Below are 14,703 nucleotides of genomic sequence, written 5' to 3'. Positions count from 1 at the left end.
ATCCTCATATCCTCAGATGTGTAATATGAACAAATGAAAAATTTCTGGGCCAGGAGAGAGAGAATTTTCCTAATGGACTTGTATATAATGAAGTTTGATCTAATGCAGAGTAACAGAGCATTGCACATTAAATAAAAAGATCAAGTGCAGGGCACTGAAAACTACCATACATTCTTTTCAGAAACTTTTCTATGACAAGCATGTCAAACAAAAGCTAAAATATTTAACAGGAAAAAATGCCATTAATGCTCACATCGTGTATTCAGTTTTCAAAAGGATTTAATAAATTATGATGATTTATTTATTTCATTGTATAAACTATAAATATATCATAGAGCCCTCATAATTTAAAATAATTTACAGGTTGAGGTAGGGGGTGGGGAGAAAGTGAGTATTGGAGCAATCAATGGTCTATCCAAGGTTGTCATTTTTTCTACTGATTACACACACACAGGCAGTGTCGATCCGAATGAAGCGCCAAGATGCCTGATTGCCTTCCATGGTTAATGCCCTGACAAATGTGTCTGTTGTGGTGCAATACGAATTCCAATGCTTGGCATCAATGCCCCTGCACCCACTTGGTACTGGATTTGGATTTTTGCACTTGGTCTCAAAAAAGTACTGCCTGTAGACATTGTTATTAAGGTTTACATCCACCATCACAGTCACCACATTGCCTCTGATGTCCGTTGCTGTGGTTTTGTTGGCAACCCAGACACTGACACTGTCACACACAGAAAATTCCCCTCGGTTATGCACAGGATGAGTTCCACGTTTGGCCCGGATATTCCTATTAAGAGAGTCCGCATTGTCCAGGAACTCCATACTTTGCTCATCTCTTGACAATGGTGGGGGCTGAGTGCTGAACAGAACACGGGGCGACTGGAACCGCCTCTTCTGAAAAAGCTTTGGATCCACAATGATGTTTGCTGCTGACCCAAATTCTTGATCCTCTGCCTTTTTAGGAGCAGGATAGTGCTGATCTGTGTTTCGAGATGTTTTCAGAGCCTCATGAGTTTTAGCACAGCTGGTGTCAGAAAGGTCAGGTGTTGCAAGGGACCCCAGAGAGACATTATCTTCAGATTTTGGTGCTGCCCATATGCCAATCAGAAATGCTATAATCAGAGTGTAGCACAGCATGGACATTACGCTATGCACCTAGGAGAGATCAAATCAAGAATGTTACTGTGAGCAAAGACAACATAGAAAAACATCCATTCCAAGATGAGTGGAGAGATGTGCTGATGCAGCAATGCCAGGGAAAATGTACAGTTAAGACATTTCACCATCTTACGAGAGGCCCAGCCATGTGGATACCAGATGTTGTTTTTTCTTTCCCACTGCAGAAAGGATCATTCAAATAGCAAGCATGCTTAATAAAATGGGGACCCTAGGAGTTAATACGCCACCCAGAGTTGCTTTATCAGTGAGATGGGTGGTATATAAATTAAACAAACAAACAATACCAGGGTTACTGTTAATTCCTGAAGTACTATAATATAACTTATTTCAAGCAGTGTTCTGGGTTTATTAATAGGGACAACAGATACTGACAAGAACCTCTACAGGCTAAATTGGAAATTCTACAGTAAAAAATATGAAAAAAGGAAAAGTAGCTAAAAAATACTCTATATTTGCATCTAGATTTCCAGGGGCCACGTGTTCACAAAAAGAATCAGAAAGGGCAGCACAAAGATATTGCTAAATTAGACACACATAGTGAAAGAATAATTTCTTCTAAGCTGCACTTCAATTTCTCAAAAGCTTCTTGATACCAAGATGTAAAATGCTACTTTTGCTACTGGAATAAAAGCTATTATGCAAGTCCTGACCTGATATAAGTTATAGAATTGTCAGTTTCCCCAGAGAACTATCAGTACAATGAACCATGGGACAAATCCAACACCTAGTTAAATCTTCTTAGATTCATTGACTTTAAGGGGTTTAATCTCGTGTTGGATTGTGGCCATGGTTTAAATTGAGTAAAAGTTCTGAAAACAGATTCTCTTTCTCTTGCACTGAGTAGACAAAAGCCTAAAACCTCTTAGAGGAGAATGATTCAGACTTTGTTGTTTATCTTTAGTTCTGCCATCCATTCTGAAATCCTTCAAGACAAAAGCCAGTCATTATTACCGGGACTCTTTGACAAACCATAGATCCTCTTATTTCCTGCAGTTATACTTTGCTAAAGCCAATAATCTGTCAAATTCAAAGTTCTTTTTTGCTAGAATTCTTCAGATAATTTATACTTTGAGGCATACCCACAGATAATCTATACCTTTAGTAGTAGATTTAATAGATAATCAATACTCTTAATCTGAGTATACTCATCAATCGCTCAGAGTGGTTGCTAAGGTAGCAGACTGTATGCCAAGTATTTGCTAAAATTACAAGAAAAGAAAATTCCAAGAGGCAATGTAACTAAGTTTTGAGCTATAATATTTCAGCTTGCAAAAATACAGTCAGCCAGAAGATGGCAGCAGCAGGTTTGAGTTTTATTTTGTAATGGCCATCTAATGTTTATTTTGATGTATGCAGCCCATATAACACATCCCTATCCATCTTCACCATTCTGGCTGCACTACAAAAGCTGGAGACAAACAGAGCTAGATGATTGTGCTGCAAGAGGGAATTACTTCTAAACCAAATGTGTTATAGTACAGCTCAGAGAGGCACCAGAAGCTTTAACTTCTCTGATTCACTTGGAGCACTGAGGCCATGGTAACAATTCAGAACATGTCAAATGTGTTTCTTGATGTCAACAGATATGCTAATTAAAAAAGTTCGTGCAACAAAATTTAAAGACAATATAGGCACACCCTGAAATAGATCAACATCAGATCTGTTTACTGTAAGTCACTTGAGATTCATCACTCTGTACTAAAAAGGAAAAAGAAATTAGGTATGTGAATAAATGCTATTTGTATTTCTAACAGCGTGGAAGAAGGGGATGTTATGTTAATATAGCAACATTTAAAGATGAATTTTTGAGATTTTAAACATAAAAATCTTAATCAGAACTTTTATTTAGAAATTATATTAGCAAGAAATTTAAAAGAAATAATTAACAGCAAGGTGATAATGGAAAATTTTGTCGTTTACCTTTATATTTTCAAACAGGGCTCGGTTATTTAAAATACAACATACCAGCTTAAAAAAAAGAAGATTGGATAATTTGTTCAGAATCTGGAAAATAGTTTAGCTTCTTAGAAAGTAATTTTATAAATATTCACAAAGCCCATTGTGTGCAGCTATTTGCTCAAGCAAAAGTGTAAGCTTACTCAAAGAAGATTTTTACAATAGCTGAAACAGTAGTGCTTCTGCTAAATTAATAGGTAGAAAATATAGTGTGGCAGATGTAAAGATCAACTGGTTCAGCAACCATTAAAATAATAACTAGCAAATTATCTCTACAGATGAGTGACCCTGGTTGTTCTAAGATATTTTGTTGTCCGCCAGAGTAAGGCAGTTTGCATCAACTTCAAAAAAGTTCTGAATCTCCAAGAAAGATCCAAGATAATTTATTTCACTCAATCACTCCCCAGTTTCCACCACCAACTATTTTTACATAGTATAACCCAAATCAGTTTCACTATTAAAATCCCTACACTATTAAAAAATAATTACTAGTTTGGTAGTAATGCATTCATCCATGCTGAGAATTCAGGGGCACAGATATAATTTATGAATCAGTCTGCCACTTCTAAAAAACCCAGTTTCTATTAGAAATTTTTTCACAAAGTAAAAACCATAAGAGAAAATAAAGAATGGTAAAAAGTGAAAAAATATGTAAAAAGAAAAAGGAAGGAAAGGACAAGAAAGATTGCAAAGAAACGGTTTCTACACTTCTTGTCAGAGGTTACAGATCATTTTTATTGTGTTGTCTTGCTCTAAGGTTACTTCATAATTTCCTTCTTTTCATAATATACCTTTTCTAATCTTCAAACCTGTAAATCACAAGTTCATTTTTCTCTTTTTTCAACAAAAAGTCCATAAGGGGTTTCTGGTCACTAATAAAGGTAATTATTGATCGTTCTCTAATCAAACAGGTTAAATTTGTTGTTGTTGTTAGTTGCGAAGTCGTGTCCGACCCATCGCGACCCTATGGACAATGTTCCTCCAGGCCTTCCTGTCCTCTACCATCTTCTGGAGTCCATCTAAGCTCATGCCTACTGCTTCAGTGACTCCATCCAGCCACCTCATTCTCTGTTGTCCCCTTCTTCTCTTGCCCTCAATCTTTCCCAGCATTAGGCTCTTCTCCAGTGAGTCCTTCCTTCTCATTAAGTGGCCAAAGTATTTGAGTTTTAGCTTCAGGATCTGTCCTTTTAAAGAGCAGTCAGGATTGATCTCCTCTAGGACTGACCGGTTTGATCGCCTTGCAGTCCAAGGGATTCACAGGAGTCTTCTCCAGCACCATAGTTCAAAGGCTTCAATTCTTTGGCGCTCAGCCTTTCTTATGGTCCAGCTTTCACTGCCATACATTGCAATGTGTATGTGTGCACACACACATATACACATTCATACATATCATGTTTCACAGTTGGAACAAGATCATTAGGTATTTGTAATTGCTGCTAATTCTGTCATCTTCACCAACCATCTCTCCATTAAGACTTGCAACACTAACCATATATAAATATAATATTTATTGGCTCTTTTCTAACTGGCTATCCATTAATCCCAGCAAGAAAAGTTAAGGTTTTAATTGAATGTTCTTGTTTTTTTAATTCTTTGAATTACTCTATGTATTTCAACCCAAAATTTCTGGGTTTTTGTTTTTACAAGTCCAGTAGGCTGTCCACATCTCCAACATATCTCCAACATAAATATTAAGTATCTTCATACATTCTAGACAATGTTTCTGGTTTCTTATACCAATGGTACATCATTTAATTAAAAATTTCTTTTAGTTTATAAAATTAATTTTAATCTAATTACATATTTTCCAACTATTTCATCAGTAATTTTGTCTAAAGTTCTTAGCCCATTTTATCATATGCTCTTTCACTTATTCTTCCATTTCAAATTTTAATAAACACGTACATTTTAGCAATTATATATTCATCATTTGTATATAATCAACTTCAAATTTTGTCTCCTGCTGCTCAATTTCAAATGTCCTTAAAAATATTTTTAACTGTACAGTATATATGAAACCACTGAAAACTAAATCCCTCTACAGCCAATTGCTCCTTTGATTTCATGTTATACTTTCCATGTTCCTGTTCTAACAACTCTTGATAAGCTAACCCTTTCTCTTTATGTATATGGCATATTCGGATCTTTTCCCATGTAGGATTGAGGGTGTCTTGGTGATGTTTTGACGAGGTCCCACTCGTCATCTTCAGGCTGGTGTCTTCGGTTTCTTGCTTGTTCGAGTGAAGCGTGATCGGAGCTGCCGTCTCTCTATAAATATTGGTGGGGAAGTGTGGGATGCTGGCTTTGTTGCTGTAAGCGGATTGGTTGGCTGTGATGTTACATCATGATTGGTTGATGGGGTTATTGTTAGGGGATTAGTTGGCTGATTTGTAACATCCTTTGTGGCTGAGGTGCTGGCTGTGCTCGTTAGTCCTTTGTGTTGTAACGACTTGGGTAATGGGCTGTGTGATGACATCCTGAGGTCTATTGTAGTGATTTCCTGAGTTCTGTGTTGAAATATCCTGGGTGGTTTGCTGTGTTGTGATATCCCGGGTTTTACCATTGTAACCTCCTGAATTCTGTGATGTAATGTCCTGAGCAGAAGGCTGTGGTGTGACATCCCGGGCTTTGGTTTGGCATGAAACCAAAAACACCAGCCTGAAGATGACGAGTGGGACCTCGTCGAAACTTCGCCAAGACACCCTCAATCCTACACAGGAAAAAACCCGAATACGCCAAGACCTACATACCTATACCCATGAAAATCTACGAAAACACACACACACACACACAAACACACACATTGACTATTAAAGTCTACATTAATCTTAATTTTATTGTACCATAGAAAACTATGAACCTTAGATCATGCCCTTCTAATTTTAAAATCCTTACTCCTCAGAAGAATCCACTCTTTCATCCAGATTAAACATCAGGTTGCAACTATCAATCAAATATTAAAATTATTTAATGATGTACATATCTATATGTTAATCAAATGGCTCTTTTGTATTAATTATAATTAAATAATATAAATGGAGCCCTCATAATTCAAACCTATCAGTATAATTGATATGTTTTGATTATTCTGAGCAGACAAAAGAAGACAATAGTTATTTCATATACTGTAGATAAATCTAGAGGAAATCACACTGTGTTTTAAAAAGAACCATTAGCACTTTGCAACTCAAATGATGTGCTAAGAAAAGATTAAATACAAAACAAAACAAAACTTTCCATACTGCTAAAGGCAATGTACAGAAAAATACAACATATTCTTTTGCTAGTAGCATAGTGTCAAACAACTGACTGGGATTTTGGGGGCATAGCACATTTCTTAGTCTACGGTAAAACTAATGGCTCTAGAGTTCTGTAATAGTGATTTATTAAAAGAAAAGAATTTGAATTTTTATGGATTCAGAAGTCTTCAATAAATTATGGCTTTATGTTTGCTTTTTCAAAAGTATAAAAAAACCATATACATGCCTCCAAACTAAAGGTAGATAAAGTTAATTAAAGGCGGCAATATTTAGGCAATAATTATGCCACAAGTAGAAATTAGAAAATGTCCACAAAGTGTGCTACTGTAGAGTTTTGTGAAAGTCTTTGGTGGAATCTGCTACGTGAAGGAATTAATTTCGAAAACATCCAAAGAACAATTTTTGTTACTATTTATTAACTTGAATGTATCCCTGTTCCGCAAAGAGTTCAGGATGGTGTATGGGACAGAAATAATAAATGAATTGAAGTCACCTGCTGAATTCCATATCAAGTGGGAACTTTAGCCAGAATCTTTCTGGTCTCATATCATCATTTTAATCAAGATTCTCCAAAAGTAAGATTTTTTATTTTATTTTTTATTTTAATTCCATTTATATCCCGCCCTTCTCCAAAGACTCAGGGCGGCTTACAAACTTAGCAGTAGCCTTCATTCTATGTATATGCCTGCTTATTAGGGCTTTCACACACACCCCAAGCGGCATTATTACAAAGTCAGCTTAATTGCCCCCAACAATCTGGGTCCTCATTTTACCTACCTCGGAAGGATGGAAGGCTGAGTCAACCTTGAGCCTGGTGGGACTTGAACCTGCATTAATTGCAGGCAGCTGGTGTTACTTAAGGAGGCATTAGCCCATTGCTCCACCAAGGCTCTTTTGGTGTTGGAGACAAGCAAGCTACTTTCTCAAGAGAGAAAGCCCTTTCTAAAGGGAGGAAAAATAGGTACCTCCTCTGTCAAAAAAACTGTGGGAAGGAACAGAGATTTGCAAAGCACAGAGTATCTGTCAGATGCCGAGAAATGGCCTCCCATCTCGACTTGCAAGAGAAGAACGATCAACCCATGCCCCTATAGAAGACCATGTTACATTGGTCAGTATCTACAACCTGTTTTCAAGAAGTAGCCACATATTATAGAATTTAAAGTAGTGGACTACACCAGATACGTCTGTAGGACACACAACCATTTACAAACACACACACAAACACTCACACACGGAAACACAACTTGTACATTTCAAACAAAAAAAAGCAAACATTTGCCTGTATTCGCAATCCTCATTAATGTCAAAGTTTTCCTAAAATAAATTCAAATTGGATGATTTGGGATGTTCTCCTTAGACAAGGATTAAGTAGAGAAGAAGAGGTTCCTTTATGGCTCCCTCTCTGTCTTGTGCTTTTCTGGTCACTTTGGGAGTCACCTTATTATTATAGTCTATGGGTATAACATGGGGATTAGCTGTGGGTCTGGAGTTGGCACAACGTCTTGAATAGATTCTATACTGGGCCCTCTAATAACAAAGATTACTATTAAAAACCCAGACTGCAAATATTTTGCAGCAGAAGGGAAGCTTATTAGCTAATGCATTTTTCTATGATCCTTTCCCCTTTTCTAATTCCTTATACTTCACTTTTCTACGTATCCCATGTCTTGCTTTCCATCATTGTTTTTTTTGTTTTTCCTTTTTCCGCTATTGTCCCATGAGCTTTTTAAATCTCAGCAAGAGATGCTCTAGCCGACAGAAAATCAAACTAATTATCTGATCTGCTTTCTTGTCTGTAAATTATCCTGATAACAATATTTATTTTCTTTAGATTTAGGCTCCTTGTACCATTTGAACATTTTTAAACACGCTGTTTGGGAACAGATGATGGTTCTTAGTTTAACACCCCCAACGATCACCACCAAATCTTCCAAATTTTTTCTGAATTCTCATTCTCTACCTAACACTAGCTTCAGAAAATAAAGACTGCATGTTTTGTTCTTTCTTTGCTCTGATCTCTGCATTAACACATTCCATAACTGGGAGGAGAGAGGGAAACTAAGCCATGATTCCCAAATGTCTTGGTCTGTTCCAGAAGAGTTCAATTATTGAGAGCAATCTTCATAATAAAAGGTTTTTGGCTATTTTGCATCGGCCTTTGAAAGGATTCCAACAGTCCTACTACTTCTATTGAACCCTGTCCAAATGTAAATTTTATTATCAGGAATTACAGAGTTGGAAGGGAACCCAAAAGGATTCTTAGCCAATCCCAATCCCTTAACAATATATTTCATTATACTGTAATCTATGTTCTGGAGTACAGCCTTTGTTAATCTTTTTTTTTTTTGTTCCATACATATGCCAAAATTCGTTCTCATCTTCCCACAAATGCAAAATGTATTGGATTATATTTGTGTAGGACTATCTTATTAAAAAAAATTTCTGCCATAAAATCTACCACTTTAAGCATTGTTAAACACAAAGCTACTAGCACTGGCTCACGCCAAAAACAATTGAATAGGACTTCCAACTACTGCTATACTAAGAAAACACAATTTTCTATTTCAAACCACAATTTGTTTTGACAAGGAAAAAACCCCCAATTCAGCAGTATCTTTAATATTCTTTTTTTATATATTTTCCAGATACTGTAACAATGATAAGTCCAATAAATGAAGCTCTATCAAGCAAATTAAGGACAGTATGTCAGTATGTCAGTATTTTTTATTATCTATCCAGTCTTCAAGAATTAACATTTTACTATATGCCAAAATGAAAACTTTATTTGTAAATTGTCAATCCAGATCTAAATTATTTTTGCTTTTCCTATTTGAACTATATGAAACCTATTCATTTTAATCATTTTAATAGTAAGCAGCCAAATCTATGCACCTTCTCATGTAGGATACCACTGATGCCCAAACTAGGTTTTTCAGTGGAATAGGGTGGAGTGGGGGGGAAGAACCTTCTATTTAAGAACAATACAATTAAAACTAAAAATCACATTATAAACTATGACCAATGATTATTGCATTACACAAACATCTAATGGTAATATCCAAACCAATATAAACATTCAATATTTCTAATATTCATATGAGTGTTTTAGAAACTTTAAACATAACTTATAATATTATATATTATAAACATTATAACAGAATGTCAGTTCCCATTCATGGGAAAAGTAGATAACTTTTTTTTATCATTGTGGGACCTAGTGTCTTTGATGAAGTGACTGGTAAGGTTTAAAAATATGTTTATCATTTATTGGTGATCTGATTAAAACATCTTCTCACATATGCCAAGCAGTCTACCAGCTCTTTAGAACTTTGTCTGGATACAAATCAATATTTGAAATCTTCAAAATATTCTGTAAACCTATGCAATTTTTACTGAAAAATTACTTAGCAGTAGTCAGTCACATGCTAACATAACAATGAGTCAAATACCATTAAATTCTGCAAAACATTAGTAGGATTACATATGTCAGTTAGAGATTGCATCTGATGTCTTGCAGTGGTTGTATCTATTTAAAACAAATGGTTACCCTAAAAAATCTATGACACAAATGTGTTCCTTAATGAACTAAGATTGGATAACTCATATTCTTGATCTTTGCAAAATTCTTAGGAAATCTGAGAAGGTTTTGATGCAAAGTAGATAATCTAAAATGAACAATTTATATTTCTGAAATGTAGAATTTTGTCTTGGTGAAATACCTCCTGCAGCTATAATCAGAAAATTTAAGAGAAATCATCAATATAAATTTATTACAAAGGAATTGCTTAATATAATTACCTATATAATATTAACTTTGATGTTGAAAACTGAGTAAATAAAAAAATGAACAACCAAGTTGGCAAAAGCTGTTTGAGCTTTTCATATATATTTGAAGGACTGCCACAAAGAGGAAGGGGTCAATTTATTTTCCAAAGCACCAGGGGGCAGGACAAGAAACAATGGATGGAAACTAATCAAGGAGAGAAGCCACCTGGACTTAAGGAGAAACTTCCCAACAGTAAGAACAATTAACCAGTGGAACAGCTTGCTTTCAGGAGTTGTGAGTGCTTCATCACTGGAAGTTTTTAAGAAGAGACTGGACAGTCACTTGTCTGAAATGGTATAGGGCAGGGGTGTCAAACTGCCAGCCTGTGGGCCGGATGCATCACGATGAAACTGTGGCCCCCATTGCTGGCAATGGGAAAAAAGTCACGATATGTTGCGACACATCACGTGATGTCGCGAGTTTGACACCCCTGGTATAGGGTCTCCTGCTTGAGCAGGGGATTGGAGTAGAAGACCTCCAAGGCCCCTTCCAGCTCTATTCTAATTGATTGTATAGTGATGTTGTTGGATGATATATTTAAACTCTGGTTTGATTGTTTGAAATAGTTGTTCATATTGCTAACATGAAGGTAACAGAAGATTTGCTCATGTCAAATCTATATTCCCTTTCCTTTATGTGCTTTACAGAATAAATTTACTTTTACATAGGGCTAATAATTAAAGAGCCTCCCCTTTATTACATATGACACAAAGGTTATATTTTCATCAGAAGTTTTTCAAAAATGACTCCTTATTTACTTCGTTCAATAGATTTATAGTTTTTGAATCTGTATTCTTGTAATTACTATTTATTGTAGCTTACTCCAAAGTTGTTCAATTGAGATGTGTTGTACTATAATTGACCTCGTTCCCAAAAGATACAGAGTAGGTTGCAGGAAGCTGGTTAATGAAATTATTTTAGATTGGAATATAGTGACTCTGATACAGGATTAATTTTTAATTTTTTGGTAAAAGCTGTCTTGAGCCTGAGATATTTTATACCCAGGCAAACATGCCTTTCACTATTCCATGAACAGAAGATGAGTGCTTATGGTCCGATGCAAAAGGAAGTAAATAGGATCCTTAACTTAAGATTTCCATCTCTCATTCCTGCCCTTCTCCTAAGGCCTCTGTCAACTGTGACAACTTGTTGATTCCACCTCATATTAGGATCAACTAGACCTGAATTCTGAAGAGGCAATATATAAATATCGTAGTTACATAAAACATACTCTTAGTATAACATACCATGACGACCCTATGCTATATTTAAATAATAGGGAACTATAATGCTTTTGATATCTGACAAAATGTCAATGATAGGGATGGTTATAATAAAGGCTGGGCTATTGAAGAGTGGTTTCAGGTCATCAAGAGTTTCACTAACTCAGTAGCAAAGGTCAGGGGGAAGAGATGAAAACCTGCTATCCCAAATTTGCTTGATAAACATATAATTATCTTAAAAAGCCTCACAATCTTCTAGGGTTTCGTTTTTCTGGTTACATTTGACCATGACATCTTGAACAAATAACAACTCTCTAGCCAGGGAACTGGCTTGGGTTAACAAGAGCACCATAGATCCCATCTACCTTAAGAGATGTGGTTTATTTGAGTAAAAGAATCCTTAAGATTAAGTGCAGGTTTCTTTTTTCCCCACACCTATAGAATGAAGGAAAGCAGACACTCTCTCGCTCACCACTAACTCCATTCAATTTAGACATTTAAGTCCAAAAAAACATAAATTCAAATAATTCCATTCAGAAATTAGAATTTTTTTCCATCCTTACAGCAATGATTTTCTTTCAGTTATAACCAATGCCCAGTACTTAGTCATTAACTTTAGAGAAGAAAAACAATCTTAATTTCTTAATAAAGAGAAATAAGCCCCTAGAACAACTAGATGAAACATAATTCTGGTGGATTAAAAAGAAGCTCAAGTGGAAATCTGGCTTTAATTTGATATGATGGTCATTTTGGATTTCTTTCACTCTCTAAGAATCAGCCATTGGATACTCTTGATATCTCATTTTACAATCCTGATTTGGTTTATAGTTTTGGAGTTTTAGTTTTACTGTGGAAAGCCTATAATTTGTAATAGAGCTGTGCAAGCATGTACTTTTGAAATTATCAATTCTCTTTCTGAGTACAGTAACTGAGGAATCACTTCACAGAATTTCTTCAATTGAAAAAGAAAATTCTCATCAATCTCTCAGATATGAGGATCACCACATAAATATTAGTAACGTACTTGTTTTCTAAAGGTAACAAAGGCAAAAAACAATCTGGGAAACTTTCTCAGAAAAAAACACCCTCCTTTGAAAAATAAAGGGTCACTATTTTTATTCAACAGCAGTTTGAAGACAATCTTCTATTGATTTCTGCCAACTTCAAAATACTGACACCAAGAATTACGGATTTCACATAATCGCTGTCTTTCTCCAAGTTTCTAAGTTCTAGACTAGAGCAACAAAAATCGTCTTATTTCATTCCATACAGAAAGGAAACCAAACCAAACCAAAAACTCAACCCTCATCCCCACCCCCAACAGTTACATTTATTTATTTTTTTTAATTTTAATTCCATTTATATCCCGCCCTTCTCCGAAGACTCAGGGCGGCTTACAAGCTTAGCAGTAGCCTTCATTCTATGTATATGCCTGCTTATTAGGGCTTTCACCCCCCCCCCAAGCGGCATTATTACAAAGTCAGCTTAATTGCCCCCAACAATCTGGGTCCTCATTTTACCTACCTCGGAAGGATGGAAGGCTGAGTCAACCTTGAGCCTGGTGGGATGCGAACCTGCACTAATTGCAGGCAGCTGGTGTTACTTAAGGAGGCATCAGCCCACTGCTCCACCAAGGCTCTGTACATCTTTACTTTATATTAAAAAGGATATACGGCCATATGCAAAATAAGAAAAGAGAAAGAAATTCTGGCAGTTTCTGTGAAAGGGAAATAAAAAGCTACCAAGCTGCTTTTCTCTTAAAAAAAACCTGTTAGGATCTGGAGCTGGGAGATGAGGTGAGGAAAGAGATTGTACAAATGGATAAACAGAACACCCACAAGCTCCACAGAGTAACAACATTTTCAAAAGGGATAGATTTAGATACACCACAAATGAGCTTTAAATACACCACAACTGAACACAGGCAGCTTTTGAAAACATCTGGCAATGGGGAATTGCAAAGCTTGAGAGTAATATTGAACTCTCTTCTGGGACAGAACTCTGGCTCAGGCCCAAATCCTGTCACTTCAGTATTGCTACAGAAAAGCTATCTCAGTTACGGATTAATTACAAAGGAAGACTTCTTGATAGTTATATAATCACATGGCCAGCAATATACCATTTTTAATTATCATTTTGAATGTGATATATTTTCTCTTAAGCTTCTTTCAGCTATCTGATAGCAAGTAATGGATTCACAGGTGCTAATTCCTAATTCGCCATTACTGCAATTACCACAGAGTTTTTCCCCTATACAATTGTGTGAGATTGAAGATATTACAGTGTGATAAAAATTGGTTCTGTGTACAACTGGATGTTCATTTAAATGGGTACAGATTATGCATACATGTTCCTTATACAGCTTCCTCATTGGCTAGAATCACCAGAGGAATGTAGAATTTTTTTTAAAAATGGTATCAGAATAGATCAAGAAGAAAACAATGAAAAACACTGGTAATTTATGCATCTTTTAAAAATCCTCAATTTTTAAAATGCTCAAGTGTGATGGTTTTTTTTCTTTCTAGCTAGCAAAATCAGCCTACATTTTAACTCACCCATATAAATACAACCTGTTTCAAAGTTATTTTTGATAGTTGATAATGTGCTATGTGTGTTGAAAAAGTTCTAAATCTTAGGCAAACATGAGGGCTAAAATATTTCCACTGGTCCTCTAATAAAGGGAAAATGTGCTGTATTAGTTCATCATAATTTTCACTTTGTTTCATTGTAATTGGCTTACAGTTTCCTTTCAAGTTCTTATTCTCCTTGTTCTCCTGCTTTGTAAAGTAGGTGTGTTCATTGGTTTGCCATGGCTCCTAATACAAAACATGAAGAACAGGCACAATACATTTAAAACTTGTGTGCAATGAGTAATTAAAGGCATATTGTTGGGTTGTATACTTTTCAAACAAAAGTTTTACATAAGGACACTCATGAAACTTTTGTTCTGTTGAAGAAATCGTCCCTAACAGAACTAGGTGGCATCAATTGGAATTTATTAAGTTTTTATTGGAAACAATTAGTAAAGCAGATTTTAACAGCATCAATATATTTTTAATGTTCTATAATGTACTATCAATTTTCTCCTGCTTCTATTTAACAATCATAAGAATTAGTAAGTTTTTGGGTGTCAGAGCCTGCAAATTTATCAACTTGGAATGAAATAGTTTGGAGTGGTGGCTGCTGAAAGAATGTAAGGGACCACATGGATGCACCAAGCTTCCTGATTTCATACCAGATACAGCAATACTTCTTG

The 14,703-nt window shown here is 35.7% G+C and overlaps 1 protein-coding gene across 2 annotated transcripts in view; it reads right to left on the bottom strand.

Moving 5' to 3' along the window:
• Positions 1-261: 261 nt before the first annotated feature.
• The window catches only part of NGF (nerve growth factor), an 88,644-nt gene continuing 74,202 nt past the window's right edge, over positions 262-14,703 (bottom strand). For both annotated transcript variants that reach the window (XM_083358650.1, XM_083358649.1), the window contains exon 2: positions 262-1,158. In XM_083358650.1, the coding sequence (XP_083214776.1) occupies positions 412-1,158 (747 nt within the window). In that variant the 3' untranslated portion in view covers positions 262-411. The remainder of the gene's footprint in view (positions 1,159-14,703) is intronic.

The sequence above is a fragment of the Vipera ursinii genome (assembly GCF_947247035.1).
Source record: "Vipera ursinii genome assembly, chromosome: 3".
In the NCBI taxonomy this organism is placed as follows: domain Eukaryota; kingdom Metazoa; phylum Chordata; class Lepidosauria; order Squamata; family Viperidae; genus Vipera; species Vipera ursinii.
This window is presented reverse-complemented; position numbering and strand designations above follow the sequence as displayed.